This window comes from Anguilla rostrata, chromosome 4 (assembly GCF_018555375.3).
Source record: "Anguilla rostrata isolate EN2019 chromosome 4, ASM1855537v3, whole genome shotgun sequence".
Lineage (NCBI taxonomy): Eukaryota > Metazoa > Chordata > Actinopteri > Anguilliformes > Anguillidae > Anguilla > Anguilla rostrata.
In genome coordinates, this window is record NC_057936.1 from 67,015,962 (window position 1) to 67,038,260 (window position 22,299).

At 50.2% G+C, this 22,299-nt stretch overlaps 1 protein-coding gene across 1 annotated transcript in view; it reads right to left on the reverse strand.

The window, feature by feature from the left end:
• Positions 1–11,586, reverse strand: part of palld (palladin, cytoskeletal associated protein) — a 50,114-nt gene extending 38,528 nt beyond the window's left edge. Inside the window, 4 exon segments of the mRNA XM_064333938.1 lie at positions 760–877; positions 1,635–1,701; positions 4,101–4,276; positions 11,436–11,586. Of these exon segments, the coding sequence (XP_064190008.1) occupies positions 760–877; positions 1,635–1,642 (126 nt within the window). The 5' untranslated portion in view covers positions 1,643–1,701; positions 4,101–4,276; positions 11,436–11,586.
• Positions 11,587–22,299: the final 10,713 nt, after the last annotated feature.

A 22,299-nucleotide genomic window follows, 5' to 3' on the forward strand; every position in this document is an offset into this window, starting at 1 on the left:
AACAGAGCAGAGAGGATCATCTCTGAAACAGAGCACAGAGAGGATCATCTCTGAAACAGAGCAGAGAGGATCATCTCTGAAACAGAGCACAGAGAGGATCATCTCTGAAACAGAGCAGAGAGGATCATCTCTGTATCAGAGCACAGAGAGGATCATCTCTGAAACAGAGCAGAGAGGATCATCTCTGAAACAGAGCACAGAGAGGATCATCTCTGAAACAGAGCACAGAGAGGATCATCTCTGTATCAGAGCACAGAGAGGATCATCTCTGTATCAGAGCAGGGAGAGGTTACAGTGTTTATCAGAGTCACATGCTCATCACATGGGAGTTCCACCCACACACACACACACACACAAGCTCACACACACACACACACACACACACACTGATATCTGATTGTATAACCCTGCTTAAAGGTGGTGGGGAGGGTGGGTGTTTATGAAAGAGAGAAAAGCATTCCAGGAACCCCCTCTTCAGCACTGCAGACTCCCCAGTCCAGCACACACACAGCATTCCTACCCAGAGTGCTTTGTGTCTGGCATGGAAAGCGTGACTCCCCCAGGAGAGCAGACATAAGCATCAGCCCTGGCCACAAGGAGCCCTTAACCCTCATCAAACACATCCTGTGCATGCATACATGTAGTGTGTGTATGTGTGTGTGTGCGTGTGTGCGTGTGTGCGTGCGTGTGTGTGTGTGTGTGTGCTTATGTGTGTATGTGTATGTGTGTGTGTGTGTGTGTGTGTGAGTGACTGATTACCCGCAGGGGGGGTGCAGAGAGAGGCTGCACGAGGGTGGATCGGTGGGGCGCGGCCTCTGGGGTCTTGGGCGAAGAAGTGCGAATCGTCAGGGAAACGGAGGTGGTCTTCTTCTGGACCCTGAAATGCCCAGCAGAGTCTGTCAGTCTCGCCCATTTTAAACAATAAAGATAAGAAACCTAGTCTGTGGAGTTTAACAGCCCTATGGATGAGCTGCACACTCACACTCACACACACACACGCGCGCGCACACACATACACACGCGCACAAACACAAACACACATGCGCACACACACACAGACATGCACACACACACACACACAGCTGCTTGGGCTCATTGTTTCTTCGTGCTGATGTCATTTTGGACTTTGCTCCTAATAAGCAGCTCTGGGCCTGAAGTGATCTATCTCTCTCTCGACCAGGATGATGTCATCGAGACAGTGAGCCAACGCCAGACAGCTTAAAGAGGGAGGAGTCAGAGCACATAAAGAGGGAGGAGTCAGGGCACATTAAGAGGGAGGAGTCAGAGTGTAAAGAGAGGGAGGAGTCATGGCACATAGTGAGGGAGGAGTCAGTGTGTAAAGAGAAGGAGGAGTCAGAGCACACAGAGAGGGAGGAGTCAGAGTGTAAAGAGAGGACAGGGTGAGGACAGATGGAGGGAGATGAGAGACACATGGCTCCTCTTGCTCATAAACAGGTATAAATAACCCTCCTCAGGACACTGTGTGCAGCAGGAACCTCCTGGCACTACAGATCCATCCTTTCATTAACCCTAATGAGCCCTTCAGAGGGGGGCTAAACGCCAGGCCACACCCCCCACACGAGCACATGGGGTCAGGGGTTCAGAGGTCAGGGGTCGCAGGCAGACACACATACTGTGGCATGGCTCCTGGCTTGGTCTTCTGCCCCGAACTTTCTCCTTCTGAGTCAGAGGAAGAGGCCCCTACAGAGAGAGAGAGGGAGAGAGAGAGGGGGGGGGTGGAGGGAGAGAGGAGAGAGAGGGGGGGGAGAGAGAGAGAGGAGAGAGGGGGGGAGAGAGAGAGGGAGAGGAAGAGACAGAACGGGAGAAAGAGAGACAGAGAAAGGAAGAGAAAAAGAAGGGAGAGAGACAGGGGGAGAGGGAGAGGAGGAGTGAAAGAGAAAAGGGGAGAAAGAGAGAGGGAGAGAGAAAAAGGGGGGAGGGAGAAGCGGGGAGTGGAAAGAGATCAACACAGAGACAGAGCGACCCAGTGGATGAGATGAGAGGAGAAGAACAGATATGAGAGGAGCAGAATGAGAGGGAGAGGAGCGGATTACACACAGACCACTGCACTACAGAGCACTGGATGGATGTGTAATAATGCAGAAAAAAGAAAATGGAAAAACATTCATAATTGTGAGCGGATAACGATGCTAATTCTCCTGGGCTTGAGTTTCTTGTCTGGACTTGAACACAGGGGTGGATATTTGAGAGATTTCTGCCCCTCTTACAGGAACACTGAGGCGTGACATCTGCAAAGAACTCCCAGAATTCTTTGTTGTCTCCATTAGTGACAGGACACACTTACATCAGTGCAATGGAGAAAAGAGCAGACACACTGAGAAATCAGACACCCTCTAACAGACAGACAGACAGACGACTATTCCTCCTCCTCTATCACCTCTACTCTGCAGGAAAGAGGAGCAGGAATCAGACGTCCTCAGGCAGGGAGAGAAGGCGCTTCCTGATTGGTGCTCTTTTACTGTCACTTCAATCATCTAGTGCTAAACAGCTCTACCAACACCACTGTATACCTACCACCTACCTGACTCCCTAACCAACCAGCCAAACTTACTACCTAACCCTACCACGTATACCTAACCTACCCTAACCTGTACTACCCACCTAACACCTAACCAGGCCCCTAACCACTGTCTACCTAACCGTACCACCCTGTAACCCTAACCCTAACCTACCTAACCGGCCCCTAACCACTGTACTACCCTAACCGTAACCCTAACACTGTACTACCCTAACCACCTAACACGTATACCTAACCCAACTAACGTACTACAACCTAACCCAGCCCTACCACTGTACTACCTACCTAACCTAACCCAGGCCCTAACCACTGTACTACCCTAACCCTAACCTAACCACTGTACTACCTACCCTAACCCTAACCCAGCCTAACCACTGTACTACCTAACCCTACCTAACCACTGTACTACCCTAACCCTAACCCTAACCCTAACCCCAGGCCCCTAACCACTGTACTACCCTAACCCTAACCCTAACCACTGTACTACCCTAACCCTAACCCTAACCACTGTACTACCCTAACCCTAACCCCAGCCCTAACCACTGTACTACCTAACCCTACCACCAGGCCCCAAACCACTGTACTACCCTAACCCTACCTAACCACGTACTACCCTACCCTACCTACCACTGTACTACCTAACCCTAACCTAACCCAGGCCCCTACCACTGTACTACCCTAACCCTAACCCTAACCACTGTACTACCCTAACCCTAACCCTAACCCTAACCCCAGGCCCCTAACCACTGTACTACCCTAACCGTAACCCTAACCACTGTACTACCCTAACCCTAACCCTAACCCTAACCCCAGGCCCCTAACTACTGTACTACCCTAACCCTAACCCTAACCACTGTACTACCTAACCTAACCTAACCACTGTACTACCTAACCCTAACCCCAGGCCCCTAACCACTGTACTACCCTAACCCTAACCCTAACCACTGTACTACCCTAACCCTAACCCTAACCCCAGGCCCCTAACCACTGTACTACCCTAACCCTAACCCTAACCACTGTACTACCCTAACCCTAACCCTAACCACTGTACTACCCTAACCCTAACCCTAACCCTAACCACTGTACTACCCTAACCCTAACCCCAGGCCCCTAACCACTGTACTACCCTAACCCTAACCCTAACCCTAACCACTGTACTACCCTAACCCTAACCCTAAACCTAACCCCAGGCCCCTAACCACAGTACTACCCTAACCCCAGGCCCCTAACCACTGTACTACCCTAACCCTAAGCCCAACCCTAACCCAAGGTTCCTAACCACTGTACTACCCTAACCCTAACCCTACCCACTGTACTATGCACACTGCTGCCACATGCAGTGACACTCTGCAATCTGCTCACTTCCTGTTCTGAGCAGAAGTTGAGTCACACACACGCCTGTGGCCAGCAGAGTCACTGCAAGCGGACACACAGGACCTATCCATAGCACAGGACCCCAAGAGAAAGGTGCGTTGATGGAGCCCTGTCAGCACTGTAGCAGGTGAGGAAGGTGAGGGGGGTGAGGGAGGTGTGCGGAGCATGACGCACGCGCGTGCCGCACCTTCGATGTAGACCTCTGCAGAGGTGTTGTCGGCTCCCAGGTAATTGGACGCCACGCAGGTGTAGCGTCCGGTGTCGTCCTCGAAGGCCTCTGTGATCACCAGCGTGTGCAGGTCCGCATGCCGCGAGATCTGGATATCAGGACAGTGATGCAGCTCCCGCCCCTCGCAGAACCACCTGCCAATGAGAGAGAGAGCAGGGCTGTCAATTACAGCGCTGCAGCCAGTCAGACACCGTGGAAGGGTTGCACCCGGCTCAGTGCAGAAAGCACTCCCCTCACAGGAGGAAGGTTAGAGTCCCTCTGCTGCTGGGGGATCCACCCCCCCCACCCCCCCTACCCCCCCCCCAATCCCTGCTGTGTTTCTCGGCTGTGAACAGTGCCCCCCCCCCTTCCCCTCCCTCAGTAGACTGGCAGGACACACCAGGAAGTGCTGCCCCCGCTGCAGCACCCCCACTGGGGGGGACTCTGGCATGAAGGGCCCAGACACAGCCATACAGTCTCACTATCTGAACAGGGAGGGGGCGGCTACAACTTTCCAGAAACTTCGAGGAACAAGAGGAGACATTAGGCAGCTGCCGCTCTGGCAAGAGCCTGACAGATAGAAGCAAAGCACAGAGAAACAGCCTGACAGACACAGACAGAGCACAGAGAAACAGCCTGACAGACACAGACAGAGCACAAAGAAACAGCCTGACAGACATAGACAGAGCACAGAGAAACAGCCTGACAGACACAGACAGAGCACAGAGAAACAGCCTGGCAGACACAGACAGAGCACAGAGAAACAGCCTGACAGACACAGACAGAGCACAGAGAAACAGCCTGACAGATACAGACAGAGCACAGAGAAACAGCCTGACAGATACAGACAGAGCACAGAGAAACAGCCTGACAGATACAGACAGAGCACAGAGAAACAGCCTGACAGATACAGACAGAGCACAGAGAAACAGCCTGACAGACACAGACAGAGCACAGAGAAACAGCCTGGCAGACACAGACAGAGCACAGAGAAACAGCCTGACAGACACAGACAGAGCACAGAGAAACAGCCTGACAGATACAGACAGAGCACAGAGAAACAGCCTGACAGATACAGACAGAGCACAGAGAAACAGCCTGACAGATACAGACAGAGCACAGAGAACACGCCTGACAGATACAGACAGAGCACAGAGAAACAGCCTGACAGACACAGACAGAGCACAGAGAAACAGCCTGGCAGACACAGACAGAGCACAGAGAAACAGCCTGACAGACACAGACAGAGCACAGAGAAACAGCCTGACAGATACAGACAGAGCACAGAGAAACAGCCTGACAGATACAGACAGAGCACAGAGATATAAGGGCTAGCCTGCTTGCAGGGAGAGGGTTCATTCCGTAGATGAGCGAGGCAAGGACACGCAGATGCTACCACCTGGAGGAGCCCGCAGATCCAGAGTCAAACCCACTAACGGACGCAGTTTTACGGACCACTGCTTCCCCCGCATCGTTACACGCACTGGTTTGCCATAAAAGGCCAATGTGGTTTCAGAAGGAATTCATCAGAACGGAATGTCTGAAGCCAACATTCTGAATCTCCACTAAAGCAAAGGCTGGTACAGCACCACAGCAGCACACACACATTTATGAGCCTGCTGTGTGCATGTGTGTGTGTGTGTGTGAGTGTATGCATGAGTGTGTGTGTGTGTGTGTGTGTGTGTGTGCGAGTGTGTGTGTGTGAGTGTTTGTGTGAGTGTGTGTGTGCGTGAGTGTGTGTGTGTGTGTGTGTGTGAGTGTGTGTGTGCGTGAGAGTGTGTGTGTGTGTGTGTGTGTGTGTGTGTGCGTGTGTGTATGTGAGAGTGTGTGTGTGTGTGCGTATGTGTGTGTGTGTGTGTGTGTGTGCGTGTGTGTGAGTGTGTGTGTGTGTGTGTGTGCGTATGTGTGTGTGTGTGTGTGTGAGAGTGTGTATGTGTGTGTGTGAGGGTTTCTCCTGGCTGTAGTGAGGGTTTGTGTGTGTGTGTGTGAGAGTGTGTGTGTGCGTATGCATGTGTGCGTGTGTGTGTGTGTGTGAGAGTGTGTGTGTGTGTGTGTGTGTGTGTGTGTGTGTATGTGTATGTGCGTGTGTGTGAGAGTGTGTGTGTGTGCGTATGCGCATACACATCTGTAGTGAATGGGGATTCTCACAGGAATGTGTAGTGGATTCTGAATGAAGGAGGCGGGCTGGGGAGGGCGTGCATGGTGCAGGTGTGTGAGAGTACCTGTGCTCTTCATGCTGCTGCAGGTCGCTGATGCATGCAGTTATGGAAATGACACAGCCCTACCCCCCCCCCCCCCCCCCCCCCCGAGTCGGAGCTACACACACACCCCTTCCTGCAGCAGCACTGTCTGTCTGCCCCCCCCCACCTGTAGCACTGTCTGTCTGCCCCCCCCCACCCCCACCTGCGGCAGCACTGTCGTCTGCACGCACATGGACTCTGCCCTTCTGGAATCTTCCTGGGACCCAGGCAGACAGGGTGCTCGTTTCAGATCTGCCCCAAGACCCCCTCATCCGCGGGTTCGAGTGCAGCTAACACTGCCCCAGGCAGGAGAAACCGCTCCTCATTATTACCACACTGCCCCACAGCCAGGAGAAACCGCTCCTCATTATTACCACGCTGCCCCCACAGCCAGGAGAAACCGCTCCTCATTATTACCACACTGCCCCAGCCAGGAGAAACCGCTCCTCATTATTACCACACTGCCCCACAGCCAGGAGAAACCGCTCCTCATATTACCACGCTGCCCCACAGCCAGGAGAACCGCTCCTCATTATTACCACACTGCCCCGCCAGAGAAACCGCTCCTCATTATACCACACTGCCCAGCCAGGAGAACCGCTCCTCATTATTACCACACTGCCCAGCAGAGAACCTCCTCATTTTACCACACTGCCCCAGCCAGGAGAAACCGCTCCTCTTATTACCACACTGCCCACAGCCAGAGAACGCTCCTCATTATACACACTGCCCACAGCCAGGAGAACGCTCCTCATTATTACCGCTGCCCCACAGCCAGGAGAAACCGCTCCTCATTATTACCACACTGCCCAGCCGGAGAACCCGCTCCTCATATTACCACACTGCCCCACAGCCAGGAGAAACCGCTCCTCATTATTACCACACTGCCCCAGCCAGGAGAAACCGCTCCTCATTATTACCACACTGCCCCACAGCCAGGAGAAACCGCTCCTCATTATTACCACACTGCCCCCACAGCCAGGAGAAACCGCTCCTCATTATTACCACACTGCCCCAGCCAGGAGAAACCGCTCCTCATTATTACCACACTGCCCCAGCCAGGAGAAACCGCTCATTATTACCACACTGCCCCAGCCAGGAGAACCCGCTCCTCATTATTACCACACTGCCCCACAGCCAGGAGAAACCTCTCCTCATTTCACTAATGACAGGATGACTGGATTCTGACACAGTCTCTGCTCTGTAAACCTGAGGCTCATATGGTTGACTCCGTTGTCATACTGTTGAGATGCTCAGGCTGAGAGGGGCCTGTTTAATGAGTGCTATGCAGCCTTTCCAAGCAGTAGCAGTGCTCAGCTCTGTTTCAGTCAATAAGGGAGAGAGTGAATCACACCTCCTTGCAGGTCCTCCATTCATGGGGCAGTTGAAGCCCCAGGGGCCATTTTAGAGAAGGGAAATGTCTCTTTGGCTGGTGCCTGTCCTACTGTTAGTCACACATACCGAAATGAGTCACTTCAGCTCCCCAAACAGTCTACAAAACGGCCTAATAAGACAGTGAAATGGTGCTGCCACAGCTGCCAGTATAAGAGGTAATGAAGGTAGAGGCCATTACCTGCCTATAAAACTACATATTAATCAGAGCCGTAATGGCTGGCCATTAGGGATAATTACTGTGGAAAAAGGATTAGAGCCGGCCAGAGGGTTTGTTGCCCAGCTCCCTGCAGCTGCTTGTGCCAGATGTTGCGCGCGTGTGGGGGCGGGGCCTGACTGGCGTGACTGAGGGAAAGCAGGACATGCTGACAGAGCGGGAGGTCTGCTGTACATCACCCTGTCACCAGCACTGAGCTATCAACAGTACTGTCACACACACACACACTTACACACTCACTTACATACACACACACACACACACACTCACTTACATACACACTCTCACACACACACACACAAACGCACTTACACACTTATTTACATACACACTTACACACTCTCACACACACACTTACACACTCACTTACATACACACACACACTCACACTTACACACTCACTTACATACACACACACACACACTCTCACACACACACACACACTCACACACACTTACACACTCACTTACATACACACACACTTACACACTCACTTACATACACACACGCACACTCACACACACACTTACACACACACACACTTACATACACACACACACTGTCACACACACTTACGCACATACATTTAAATACAATTACATATACACACACATACACACACACACACACACACACACTTACACACTCATCTACACACACACATGTCGGTGGAGTGTGCATGTGAAGACTGACTCCAGACCAGCGCCCCTCTCCCACTGTCCACAGTCACCTCACATAACCCAGCCTGCTGCTGAGATCGACCCACCACAAACTACCAGCATTTCAGCACACATACGGACCAAGACCAGAGAGAGAGAGAGAGAGAGGGAGAGAGAGGGAGAGGGAGAGGGAGAGAGAGAGAGAGAGAGAGGGAGAGAGAGAGAGAGAGGGAGAGAGAGAGAGGGAGAGAGAAGGGAGAGAGAGAGAGATGGGAGAGAGAGAGGGAGGGAGAGCAAGAGGGAGAGAAAGAGAAAGAGAGAGGGAGAGAAAGGGAGAGGGAAAGAGAGGGAGGAAGGGAGAGAGAGAGGGAGAGGGAGAGAAAGAATGTGAGGGAGGGCAGGAGAGAGAGAGAGAGAAGAGAGAGAGAAGCAGTACTGCCTATCCTGGGCCTTGGCAATAAACATGATCTCAGGGAGCTAGACACAACTTCAAAATATGAGGAAAAGAAATAGAATACTGCACAAGTTATAATTGTTTTGTTCTGGTCAAAGTCAAAAGTCAAAGTCAAATTTATTTAAAGTGCATTATCACCAACATCAGTCTCAAAAAACTTTACAATAAAACAAGCTATACATAAAATAAGATAGTATGCACACACACATATAGAAAAAACTCTTTCTCTCTCAGTTTCAGAAGAAGAAGAAAAATAAAGGAAACACAGCTAAGGGAGGGGGATTTACAGGAACCTGTACGAGTACACACCGCAGTGTGAGTCCTGTACGATTACACACCGCAGTGTGAGTCCTGTATGATTACACACTGCAGTGTGAGTCCTGTACGATTACACACCGCAGTGTGAGTCCTGTACGATTACACACCGCAGTGTGAGTCCTGTATGATTACACACCGCAGTGTGAGTCCTGTATGATTACACACCGCAGTGTGAGTCCTGTATGATTACACACTGCAGTGTGAGTCCTGTACGATTACACACCGCAGTGTGAGTCCTGTACGATTACACACCGCAGTGTGAGTCCTGTACGATTACACACCGCAGTGTGAGTCCTGTACGATTACACACCGCAGTGTGAGTCCTGTACGATTACACACCGCAGTGTGAGTCCTGCATGATTACACACCGCAGTGTGAGTCCTGTACGATTACACACCGCAGTGTGAGTCCTGTATGATTACACACCGCAGTGTGAGTCCTGTATGATTACACACCGCAGTGTGAGTCCTGTATGATTACACACCGCAGTGTGAGTCCTGTACGATTACACACCGCAGTGTGAGTCCTGTATGATTACACACCGCAGTGTGAGTCCTGTACGATTACACACCGCAGTGTGAGTCCTGTATGATTACACACCGCAGTGTGAGTCCTGTACGATTACACACTGCAGTGTGAGTCCTGTACGATTACACACCGCAGTGTGAGTCCTGTATGATTACACACCGCAGTGTGAGTCCTGTATGATTACACACTGCAGTGTGAGTCCTGTATGATTACACACCGCAGTGTGAGTCCTGTATGATTACACACCGCAGTGTGAGTCCTGTATGATTACACACCGCAGTGTGAGTCCTGTACGATTACACACCGCAGTGTGAGTCCTGTATGATTACACACCGCAGTGAGTCCTGTATGATTACACACCGCAGTGTGAGTCCTGTACGATTACACACCGCAGTGTGAGTCCTGTATGATTACACACCGCAGTGTGAGTCCTGTACGATTACACACCGCAGTGTGAGTCCTGTATGATTACACACCGCAGTGTGAGTCCTGTATGATTACACACCGCAGTGTGAGTCCTGTACGATTACACACCGCAGTGTGAGTCCTGTATGATTACACACCGCAGTGAGTCCTGTATGATTACACACCGCAGTGTGAGTCCTGTATGATTACACACCGCAGTGTGAGTCCTGTACGATTACACACCGCAGTGTGAGTCCTGTAGGATTACACACCGCAGTGTGAGTCCTGTAGGATTACACACTGCAGTGTGAGAACGCTGTTATCACTTCATCCACCGCGATAACCGATCTGGCAGAACACCAGTGTAAACAGCACTCCATATCTCTGAATGTGTTGGGATAGAAGTGGAAGCACACCTCACAGTCTTACTGACTGGTCTTCAAGCTGTGAGCGGCTGTTAACGAGCGAGCAGGTGCAGTCTACAGAGAGATCACGCTAACTCACTGCTTCCCCTGGGTGTGTTTTTCTACGGGGGGTCAGGAGATCTGCATTTCTTAAATGAGTTAAATTTAGTTACATGTTTCTGTCACCATAAATGCTAAATTACACATATGTTAGTTAATAACATTAGCTACTGATGTTTTCCAAAGATTAACTGTTCTGTTATTCCATAAATGATTTATAGGGCAAAACAACAAGGAAACCTCTTTCACAGAGTGTTAGTTACACAAACACCCCTCAGAATAATTCTTCAGAATCCTGCAGAACACACACACACACACACACAGACACACACAGAGACAGAGACAGACACACACACACACACACAGACACACGTGCCTGTAGACTTTAACCCTACTTAACCATTACCCGTTAACTCTGTTCAGCAGCCTGACCAGATCCACAGCAACACAACACACCCAGGCTGCCTCTTCCACTAACTTTCATTAATGCGTCTGTAATACCTTCATAAGCCTGACCACAGCAGAGAAAAGACCGCAGAAACAGACAGCAGCAAAGTCCCGTGAACGCTGCGTAGTTAGCAGATACATTTACAGTGTCTGTACGGCAGCTGGCAGACACATTCCCACACTCTCTTACCTGTGCACTTTACCTCCGGATCCAAACAACAGAACAATGCAGCACACACTACCACTCACTGTCACCGGGGAAAGAGAGAGAGAGAAGGAGAGAGAGACCTGCCAAATTCCACACAGTCAGAGGGACTGACAGAGGGAGAGCGACAGAGGGAGAGGTAGGGAGGGAGATGCGTATGCATGTGTGCGTGTGTGTGTGTGTGTGAGAGTGTGTGTGTGTGTGTGTGTGTGTGTATGTGTATGTGCGTGTGTGTGAGAGTGTGTGTGTGTGCGTATGCGCATACACATCTGTAGTGAATGGGGATTCTCACAGGAATGTGTAGTGGAGTTCTGAATGAAAGGAGGCGGGGCTGGGGGAGGGGCGTGGCATGGTGCAGGTGTGTGAGAGTACCTGTGCTCTTCATGCTGCTGCAGGTCGCTGATGCAATGCGAGGTTATGGGAAATGACACAGCCCTACCCCCCACCCCCCCCCCCCCCCCCGAGTCGGAGGCTACACACACACCCCCTTCCTGCAGCAGCACTGTCTGTCTGCCCCCCCCCCCACCTGTAGCACTGTCTGTCTGCCCCCCCCACCCCCCCACCTGCGGCAGCACTGTCTGTCTGCACGCACATGACTCTGCCCTTCTGGAATCTTCCCTGGGACCCAGGCAGACAGGGGTGCCTCGTTTCAGATCTGCCCCCCAAAGACCCCCCTCATCCGCGGGTTCGAGTGCAGCTAACACTGCCCCAGCCAGGAGAAACCGCTCCTCATTATTACCACACTGCCCCAGCCAGGAGAAACCGCTCCTCATTATTACCACACTGCCCCAGCCAGGAGAAACCGCTCCTCATTATTACCACACTGCCCCAGCCAGGAGAAACCGCTCCTCATTATTACCACACTGCCCCAGCCAGGAGAAACCGCTCATTATTACCACACTGCCCCAGCCAGGAGAACCCGCTCCTCATTATTACCACACTGCCCCACAGCCAGGAGAAACCGCTCCTCATTATTACCACACTGCCCCAGCCAGGAGAAACCTCTCCTCATTTCACTAATGACAGGATGACTGGATTCTGACACAGTCTCTGCTCTGTAAACCTGAGGCTCATATGGTTGACTCCGTTGTCATACTGTTGAGATGCTCAGGCTGAGAGGGGCCTGTTTAATGAGTGCTATGCAGCCTTTCCAAGCAGTAGCAGTGCTCAGCTCTGTTTCAGTCAATAAGGGAGAGAGTGAATCACACCTCCTTGCAGGTCCTCCATTCATGGGGCAGTTGAAGCCCCAGGGGCCATTTTAGAGAAGGGAAATGTCTCTTTGGCTGGTGCCTGTCCTACTGTTAGTCACACATACCGAAATGAGTCACTTCAGCTCCCCAAACAGTCTACAAAACGGCCTAATAAGACAGTGAAATGGTGCTGCCACAGCTGCCAGTATAAGAGGTAATGAAGGTAGAGGCCATTACCTGCCTATAAAACTACATATTAATCAGAGCCGTAATGGCTGGCCATTAGGGATAATTACTGTGGAAAAAGGATTAGAGCCGGCCAGAGGGTTTGTTGCCCAGCTCCCTGCAGCTGCTTGTGCCAGATGTTGCGCGCGTGTGGGGGCGGGGCCTGACTGGCGTGACTGAGGGAAAGCAGGACATGCTGACAGAGCGGGAGGTCTGCTGTACATCACCCTGTCACCAGCACTGAGCTATCAACAGTACTGTCACACACACACACACTTACACACTCACTTACATACACACACACACACACACACTCACTTACATACACACTCTCACACACACACACACAAACGCACTTACATACTTATTTACATACACACTTACACACTCTCACACACACACACTTACACACTCACTTACATACACACACACACTCACACTTACACACTCACTTACATACACACACACACACACTCTCACACACACACACACTCACACACACTTACACACTCACTTACATACACACACACTAACACACTCACTTACATACACACACGCACACTCACACACACACTTACACACACTTACACACTCACTTACACACACACACACTTACATACACACACACACTGTCACACACACTTACGCACATACATTTAAATACAATTACATATACACACACATACACACACACACACACACACACACTTACACACTCATCTACACACACACATGTCGGTGGAGTGTGCATGTGAAGACTGACTCCAGACCAGCGCCCCTCTCCCACTGTCCACAGTCACCTCACATAACCCAGCCTGCTGCTGAGATCGACCCACCACAAACTACCAGCATTTCAGCACACATACGGACCAAGACCAGAGAGAGAGAGAGAGAGAGGGAGAGAGAGGGAGAGGGAGAGAGAGAGAGAGAGAGAGAGGGAGAGAGAGAGAGAGATGGAGAGAGAGAGAGGGAGAGAGAAGGGAGAGAGAGAGAGATGGGAGAGAGAGAGGGAGGGAGAGCAAGAGGGAGAGAAAGAGAAAGAGAGAGGGAGAGAAAGGGAGAGGAAAGAGAGGGAGGAAGGAGAGAGAGAGGGAGAGGGAGAGAAAGAATGTGAGGGAGGGCAGAGAGAGAGGAGAGAAGAGAGAGAGAAGCAGTACTGCCTATCCTGGGCCTTGGCAATAAACATGATCTCAGGGAGCTAGACACAACTTCAAAATATGAGGAAAAGAAATAGAATACTGCACAAGTTATAATTGTTTTGTTCTGGTCAAAGTCAAAAGTCAAAGTCAAATTTATTTAAAGTGCATTATCACCAACATCAGTCTCAAAAAACTTTACAATAAAACAAGCTATACATAAAATAAGATAGTATGCACACACACATATAGAAAAAACTCTTTCTCTCTCAGTTTCAGAAGAAGAAGAAAAATAAAGGAAACACAGCTAAGGGAGGGGGATTTACAGGAACCTGTACGAGTACACACCGCAGTGTGAGTCCTGTACGATTACACACCGCAGTGTGAGTCCTGTATGATTACACACCGCAGTGTGAGTCCTGTATGATTACACACTGCAGTGTGAGTCCTGTATGATTACACACCGCAGTGTGAGTCCTGTATGATTAACACCCAGTGTGAGTCCTGTATGATTACACACCGCAGTGTGAGTCCTGTATGATTACACACTGCAGTGTGAGTCCTGTACGATTACACACCGCAGTGTGAGTCCTGTACGATTACACACCGCAGTGTGAGTCCTGTACGATTACACACCGCAGTGTGAGTCCTGTACGATTACACACCGCAGTGTGAGTCCTGTACGATTACACACCGCAGTGTGAGTCCTGCATGATTACACACCGCAGTGTGAGTCCTGTACGATTACACACCGCAGTGTGAGTCCTGTATGATTACACACCGCAGTGTGAGTCCTGTATGATTACACACCGCAGTGTGAGTCCTGTATGATTACACACCGCAGTGTGAGTCCTGTACGATTACACACCGCAGTGTGAGTCCTGTATGATTACACACCGCAGTGTGAGTCCTGTACGATTACACACCGCAGTGTGAGTCCTGTATGATTACACACCGCAGTGTGAGTCCTGTACGATTACACACTGCAGTGTGAGTCCTGTACGATTACACACCGCAGTGTGAGTCCTGTATGATTACACACCGCAGTGTGAGTCCTGTATGATTACACACTGCAGTGTGAGTCCTGTATGATTACACACCGCAGTGTGAGTCCTGTATGATTACACACCGCAGTGTGAGTCCTGTATGATTACACACCGCAGTGTGAGTCCTGTACGATTACACACCGCAGTGTGAGTCCTGTATGATTACACACCGCAGTGAGTCCTGTATGATTACACACCGCAGTGTGAGTCCTGTACGATTACACACCGCAGTGTGAGTCCTGTATGATTACACACCGCAGTGTGAGTCCTGTACGATTACACACCGCAGTGTGAGTCCTGTATGATTACACACCGCAGTGTGAGTCCTGTATGATTACACACCGCAGTGTGAGTCCTGTACGATTACACACCGCAGTGTGAGTCCTGTATGATTACACACCGCAGTGAGTCCTGTATGATTACACACCGCAGTGTGAGTCCTGTATGATTACACACCGCAGTGTGAGTCCTGTACGATTACACACCGCAGTGTGAGTCCTGTAGGATTACACACCGCAGTGTGAGTCCTGTAGGATTACACACTGCAGTGTGAGAACGCTGTTATCACTTCATCCACCGCGATAACCGATCTGGCAGAACACCAGTGTAAACAGCACTCCATATCTCTGAATGTGTTGGGATAGAAGTGGAAGCACACCTCACAGTCTTACTGACTGGTCTTCAAGCTGTGAGCGGCTGTTAACGAGCGAGCAGGTGCAGTCTACAGAGAGATCACGCTAACTCACTGCTTCCCCTGGGTGTGTTTTTCTACGGGGGGTCAGGAGATCTGCATTTCTTAAATGAGTTAAATTTAGTTACATGTTTCTGTCACCATAAATGCTAAATTACACATATGTTAGTTAATAACATTAGCTACTGATGTTTTCCAAAGATTAACTGTTCTGTTATTCCATAAATGATTTATAGGGCAAAACAACAAGGAAACCTCTTTCACAGAGTGTTAGTTACACAAACACCCCTCAGAATAATTCTTCAGAATCCTGCAGAACACACACACACACACACACAGACACACACAGAGACAGAGACAGACAGACACACACACACACACACACAGACACACGTGCCTGTAGACTTTAACCCTACTTAACCATTACCCGTTAACTCTGTTCAGCAGCCTGACCAGATCCACAGCAACACAACACACCCAGGCTGCCTCTTCCACTAACTTTCATTAATGCGTCTGTAATACCTTCATAAGCCTGACCACAGCAGAGAAAAGACCGCAGAAACAGACAGCAGCAAAGTCCCGTGAACGCTGCGTAGTTAGCAGATACATTTACAGTGTCTGTACGGCAGCTGGCAGACACATTCCCACACTCTCTTACCTGTGCACTTTACCTCCGGATCCAAACAACAGAACAATGCAGCACACACTACCACTCACTGTCACCGGGGAAAGAGAGAGAGAGAAGGAGAGAGAGACCTGCCAAATTCCACACAGTCAGAGGGACTGACAGAGGGAGAGCGACAGAGGGAGAGGTAGGGAGGGAGAAGGAGTGAGTGGGAGGGATAGAGGACGGGTGCTCATTGAGGGAACAAAGTTTCCTGTTACAAGCTGAGGACTCTGTCCCAACCACACACAGTCTCAACCACACACTGTCCCTGAATCACACACGGTCTCAACCACACACTGTCCCTGAATCACACAGTCTCAACCGCACACTGTCCCTGAATCACACACAGTCTCAACCACACACTGTCCCGCTATCACACACAGTCTCAACCACACACTGTCCCTGAATCACACAGTCCCAACCACACACTGTCCCTGAATCACCCAGTCCCAACCACACACTGTCCCTGAATCACACAGTCCCAACCACACACTGTCCCTGAATTACACAGTCCCAACCACACACTGTCCCTGAATCACACAGTCTCAACTGCACACTGTCCCTGAATCACACAGTCCCAACCACACACTGTCCCTGAATCACACAGTCCCAACCACACACTGTCCCTGAATCACACAGTCCCAACCACACACTGTCCCTGAATCACACACAGTCCCAACCACACACTGTCCCGCTATCACACACAGTCTCAACCACACACTGTCCCTGAATCACACAGTCCCAACCACACACCGTCCCTGAATCACACAGTCCCAACCACACACTGTCCCTGAATCACACAGTCCCAACCACACACTGTCCCTGAATCACACAGTCCCAACCACACACTGTCCCTGAATCACCCAGTCCCAACCACACACTGTCCCTGAATCACACAGTCTCAACCACACACTGTCCCGCTATCACACACAGTCTCAACCACACACTGTCCCTCTATCACACAGTCTCAACCACACACTGTCCCTCTATCACACACAGTCTCAACCACACACTGTCCCTCTATCACACACAGTCACTCAATCACACACTATAAGGCACACAGTCTGTCCCTAGATAACACATGCAGTCCCTCTATCATATATGATCCCTATAACCCACATGGTCCCTCTATTACCCATGATCCCTATAATGCACATGGTTCCTATAACGCACATGGTCACTCTATTACACACAGTCCCTAAATAATGCACACAGTCCATCTATCACACACGGTTCCTATAACGCGCACAATCCATCAATCACACACGGTCCCTATAAAGCACACAGTCCATCTATCACACACTGTCCCTATAACGCACACAGTCCATCTATCACACACGGTCCCTATAACGCACACAGTCCATCAATCACACACGGTCCCTATAAAGCACACAGTCCATCTATCACACACGGTCCCTATAAAGCACACAGTCAATCTATCACACACGGTCCCTATAAAGCACACAGTCCATCTATCACACACGGTCCCTATAAAGCACACAGTCCATCTATCACACACTGTCCCTATAACGCGCACAGTCCATCTATCACACACGGTCCCTATAAAGCACACAGTCCATCTATCACACACTGTCCCTATAACGCGCACAGTCCATCTATCACACACGGTCCCTATAAAGCACACAGTCCATCTATCACACACGGGCCCTATAAAGCACACAGTCCATCTATCACACACGGTCCCTATAAAGCACACAGTCCATCTATCACACACGGTCCCTATAACGCACACAGTCCATCTATCACACACGGTCCCTATAAAGCACACAGTCCATCTATCACACACGGTCCCTATAAAGCACACAGTCCATCTATCACACACGGGCCCTATAAAGCACACAGTCCATCTATCACACACTGTCCCTATAACGCACACAGTCCATCTATCACACACGGTCCTATAAGCACACAGTCCATCTATCCACACGGTCCCTATAAAGCACACAGTCATCTATCACACACGGTCCCTATAAAGCACACAGTCCATCTATCACACACGGTCCCTATAAAGCACACAGTCCATCTATCACACACGGGCCCTATAAAGCACACAGTCCATCTATCACACACGGTCCCTATAAAGCACACAGTCCATCTATCACACACGGTCCCTATAAAGCACACAGTCCATCTATCACACACGGTCCCTATAAAGCACACAGTCCATCTATCACACACGGTCCCTATAAAGCACACAGTCCATCTATCACACACGGTCCCTATAAAGCACAGAGTCCATCTATCACACACGGGCCCTATAAAGCACACAGTCCATCTATCACACACGGTCCCTATAAAGCACACAGTCCATCTATCACACACGGTCCCTATAAAGCACACAGTCCATCTATCACACACGGGCCCTATAAAGCACACAGTCCATCTATCACACACGGGCCCTATAAAGCACACAGTCCATCTATCACACACTGTCCCTATAAAGCACACAGTCCTCAGTTACTCACAGTCTCTGTTGCACACTCTCGGCACAACCACGGATCGGGCTGGATTCAGTTCTGTGGGGGGCATCACTGCACTCTGTGAGGTCTCTGTACTGTTTTTAACACTAGCTATACTTCATACTGGGTACTTATTGTGTAGTTGTGTAATATATACAAAGACTGATAGACTGACAGAGAGACACGATGTAGAATATTGAATGTATGACACCACTTTCTGCCTTCGATGTTCTTTAAGTGTGTGTCGGTGCTCTCTGAATAGATCATAGTGAGGGCTTACTCCACAGCCTCCAGCACCTGGCCTCTGAGTCACTCAGGCATTGCATTGTGGGAAAGCTGAGGTCTCTCTGGTCTTCCAGGTTCTCAGGTTTCCCTGGGTGCTTGTAGGTGGCCTAAGCTCAGTTTTCCTGTTTATTTTTAATATTTTGTTTACAGCCTGTTTCTCTGACATACGAGCGAGGTCAAACACCTCCACCACTTATCTGCAGTATCTATTAAAGACCCACTTCCCCTCCCCCCCTCTCTCTCTCCCTCTGTGCCTCTCTCCCTCTCCTTCACTTCTCTTTCTCTCTCTTGATACCCAAAAGATGTGTCAGATCTGCAGGATGCCTGTTTATAGTACGCAAATATATCTCAGGCTTCCTACTGTCCTGTTTGTGAGAGAGAGAGAGAGAGAGAGAGAGCGAGAGAGAGAGAGAGAGCGGTGTACATGCACGTGTTCAGTAGAGCCCTCCTAGCAACAAGTGCCACAAATACCATCCACCCCATGCTCAGTGTCTTGGCATGCACTTCAGACAGAGAGGAGTCTTCACACAGTCACCAAAATATCCTACACACACACACACACACACACACACACACACTCAAACACACACTCACACACGCACACACACACACACACACTCACATGCACATACACACACATTCACACACATGGACACACACTCACACACATGGACACACGCTCACACACATGGACACACACTCGCACACACACACGTATTAGGGATAGACGATATATCGTGGCAATAATTATTGAATGCAATAACAGTCATAGCCATTGTGTGGTGTATTACCTTTCTTTTGGCCTTTTTCTCTTTAACTATACCTGATGAAACAGTAAACAACTACACTTCAGGCCACGTGAAATGATTCCAGGAAAAACATCACCACGGTTATCTACTGGGTGATCAGAACACAGCCAATCAGCATCATCACATGATCACATGGAAGCAGCGCGACCTTGCTGCTGATTGGATTCTGGTCTTATCAACGTCCAATAGATAACAGCGGTTGCGTTTCTTTCTCCAGAAGCATTTCAAGCAGCCTCTTTAGTTTGGTTGTTTACCACTTCAGGTAAAATTAAAAAGAAAAAGATGAAAAGAAAGGCAATGCACCATATGGTGGCTACAACTGTTATTGCATTCGATAATTATATTTGCAATATATCACCTATGCCTAGCATGCATACACACACACACTCACACACACACACACGCATGCTCACACACACACACACACACACGCACACACTCACACACATGCTCACACACACACACTAGCGCAGCACTGACGGTGAAGTCTGCATCTAGCAGGTATAAAGCCCTTCCCCTATGGCAATATCTGTCTGTTTTTACCCTAAAATCATAAACCAATTCAGTTCCAAGAAACAGAATTTCAGTTACAGGTACATAGAGAATGGAGGGCAAAGTTACAAGTACATAGAGGACAGGAGAGGACGGGGGGTGGATGTGAAGCGAGGAAAAGAGGGGAGAGGAGAGAAGAGGAGGGGAGGGGAGAGCAGAGTAGAGGAGAGGAGAGGAGATGAGGGAAGAGGAGAGAAGTGGAGGGGAGAGGAGAGCAGAGTAGAGGAGAGGAGATGAGGGGAGAGGAGAGAAGAGGAGGAGGGGAGGGGAGAGTAGAGGAGAGGAGGGGAGAGGAAAGGAGAGGGAGATAATGTGTGTAACAGAACAGGGCATATGCAGATACAGGCACCCCCATCATAACCCTCCTGAGAAAAGTTCCGACATGAATGTATGTGGTGACCCCCCCCCACCCCCCCTGCGGTTCAGCCCAGCAGCCCCCACAGAGGCCTGGGCCTGGTCCTCAACCCTCACCTCAGCCAAGAGCAGTGTCCCACACACACACACACTGTATACACAAACACACACACAGACGCTATGCATGTGCTGCAGCTCCATTGGACAGCGCACCCCTGAGCTCTGTGTGAAGCCCCTGGTCTAGACCCCACTCTACGCCCATAGCACCCCTGAGCTCTTACACAAGCTAGCACACACACACACACACACACACACACACACAGGACATTTGTTGTGACAAAACACCTGGCCCTGGACCCCACTGTGCGGTTCATGTTGGAGCCCAGCTGTGATGCCACAGCAGCCCATAACCACACCCTGCCTGTCAGACTCCATGTCCCACAATGCAGCTCCCTGACTACAGGTACTCTATCTGAATACTCTATCTGACCACAGATACTCTATCTGCTCATCATGTACTCATCCCTATATGCTTATACCAATGTCTGCAGCAGCTAAGACTGCTTTCATTAAGAATATTCATTTATACAGGAAAAAATAAAAAACTGTATCTCAATCTGAGGATACATTTCTACACACATCCCCAGTGATTCCAATTTCTAACTCCTAAACGTAGCAGTCTAACAGAAACAGTTAACATTCTGTTTCTGATGCTCAGTACAATTCAAATGCCTGTGGTAAAGAGAGAGGGAAAACAAGGGAGAGAGAATGTGGCAGAGAGGGGGAAAGAGGGAGAGAAAGAATGTGTCAAAGAGAGAGGGAAAGAGGGAGGGAGAGAATGTGGCAGAGAGAGGGGGAGAAGAGGGAGGGAGAGGACGTGACAAAAAGAGGAGAGAAGAGAGAGAAAGAATGAGTCAAAGAGAGAGGTAAAGAGGGAGGGAGAGAATGTGGCAGAGAGAGGGAGAAAGAGGGAGAGAGAAAATGTGGCAGAGAGAGGGGGAGAGGGGGAAAGAAGAAGAGAGAGAATGTGGCAGAGAGAGGGGGAGAGGGGGAAAGAGGAAGAGAGAGAATGTGTTTTTATAACGGCAGTACTGGGGTTGGGGCGTGCTGTGTGGATATCATTACAAGCTTGTTCTGCGTCAGACAAAAGCTGCAGTCATCCACAGCGCCTGTGCAGGAAACCCCAGACTGCCTGTTCACAGAACACCCAGGTGAAGTGAGCACTGAGGTCCCAGAACAGCACCCCGACTGCAACCTCTCTGCACCCTGTACCCTGTACCCTGCGCCCTGCGCTCTGCACCCTGCGCCCTGCACTCTGCACCCTGCGCCCTGTACCCTGCGCCCTGCCCCTTGTACCTAATACCCTGCCCCCTGCGCCCTACCCCCTGTGCCCTGCCCCCTGCGCCCTGCACCC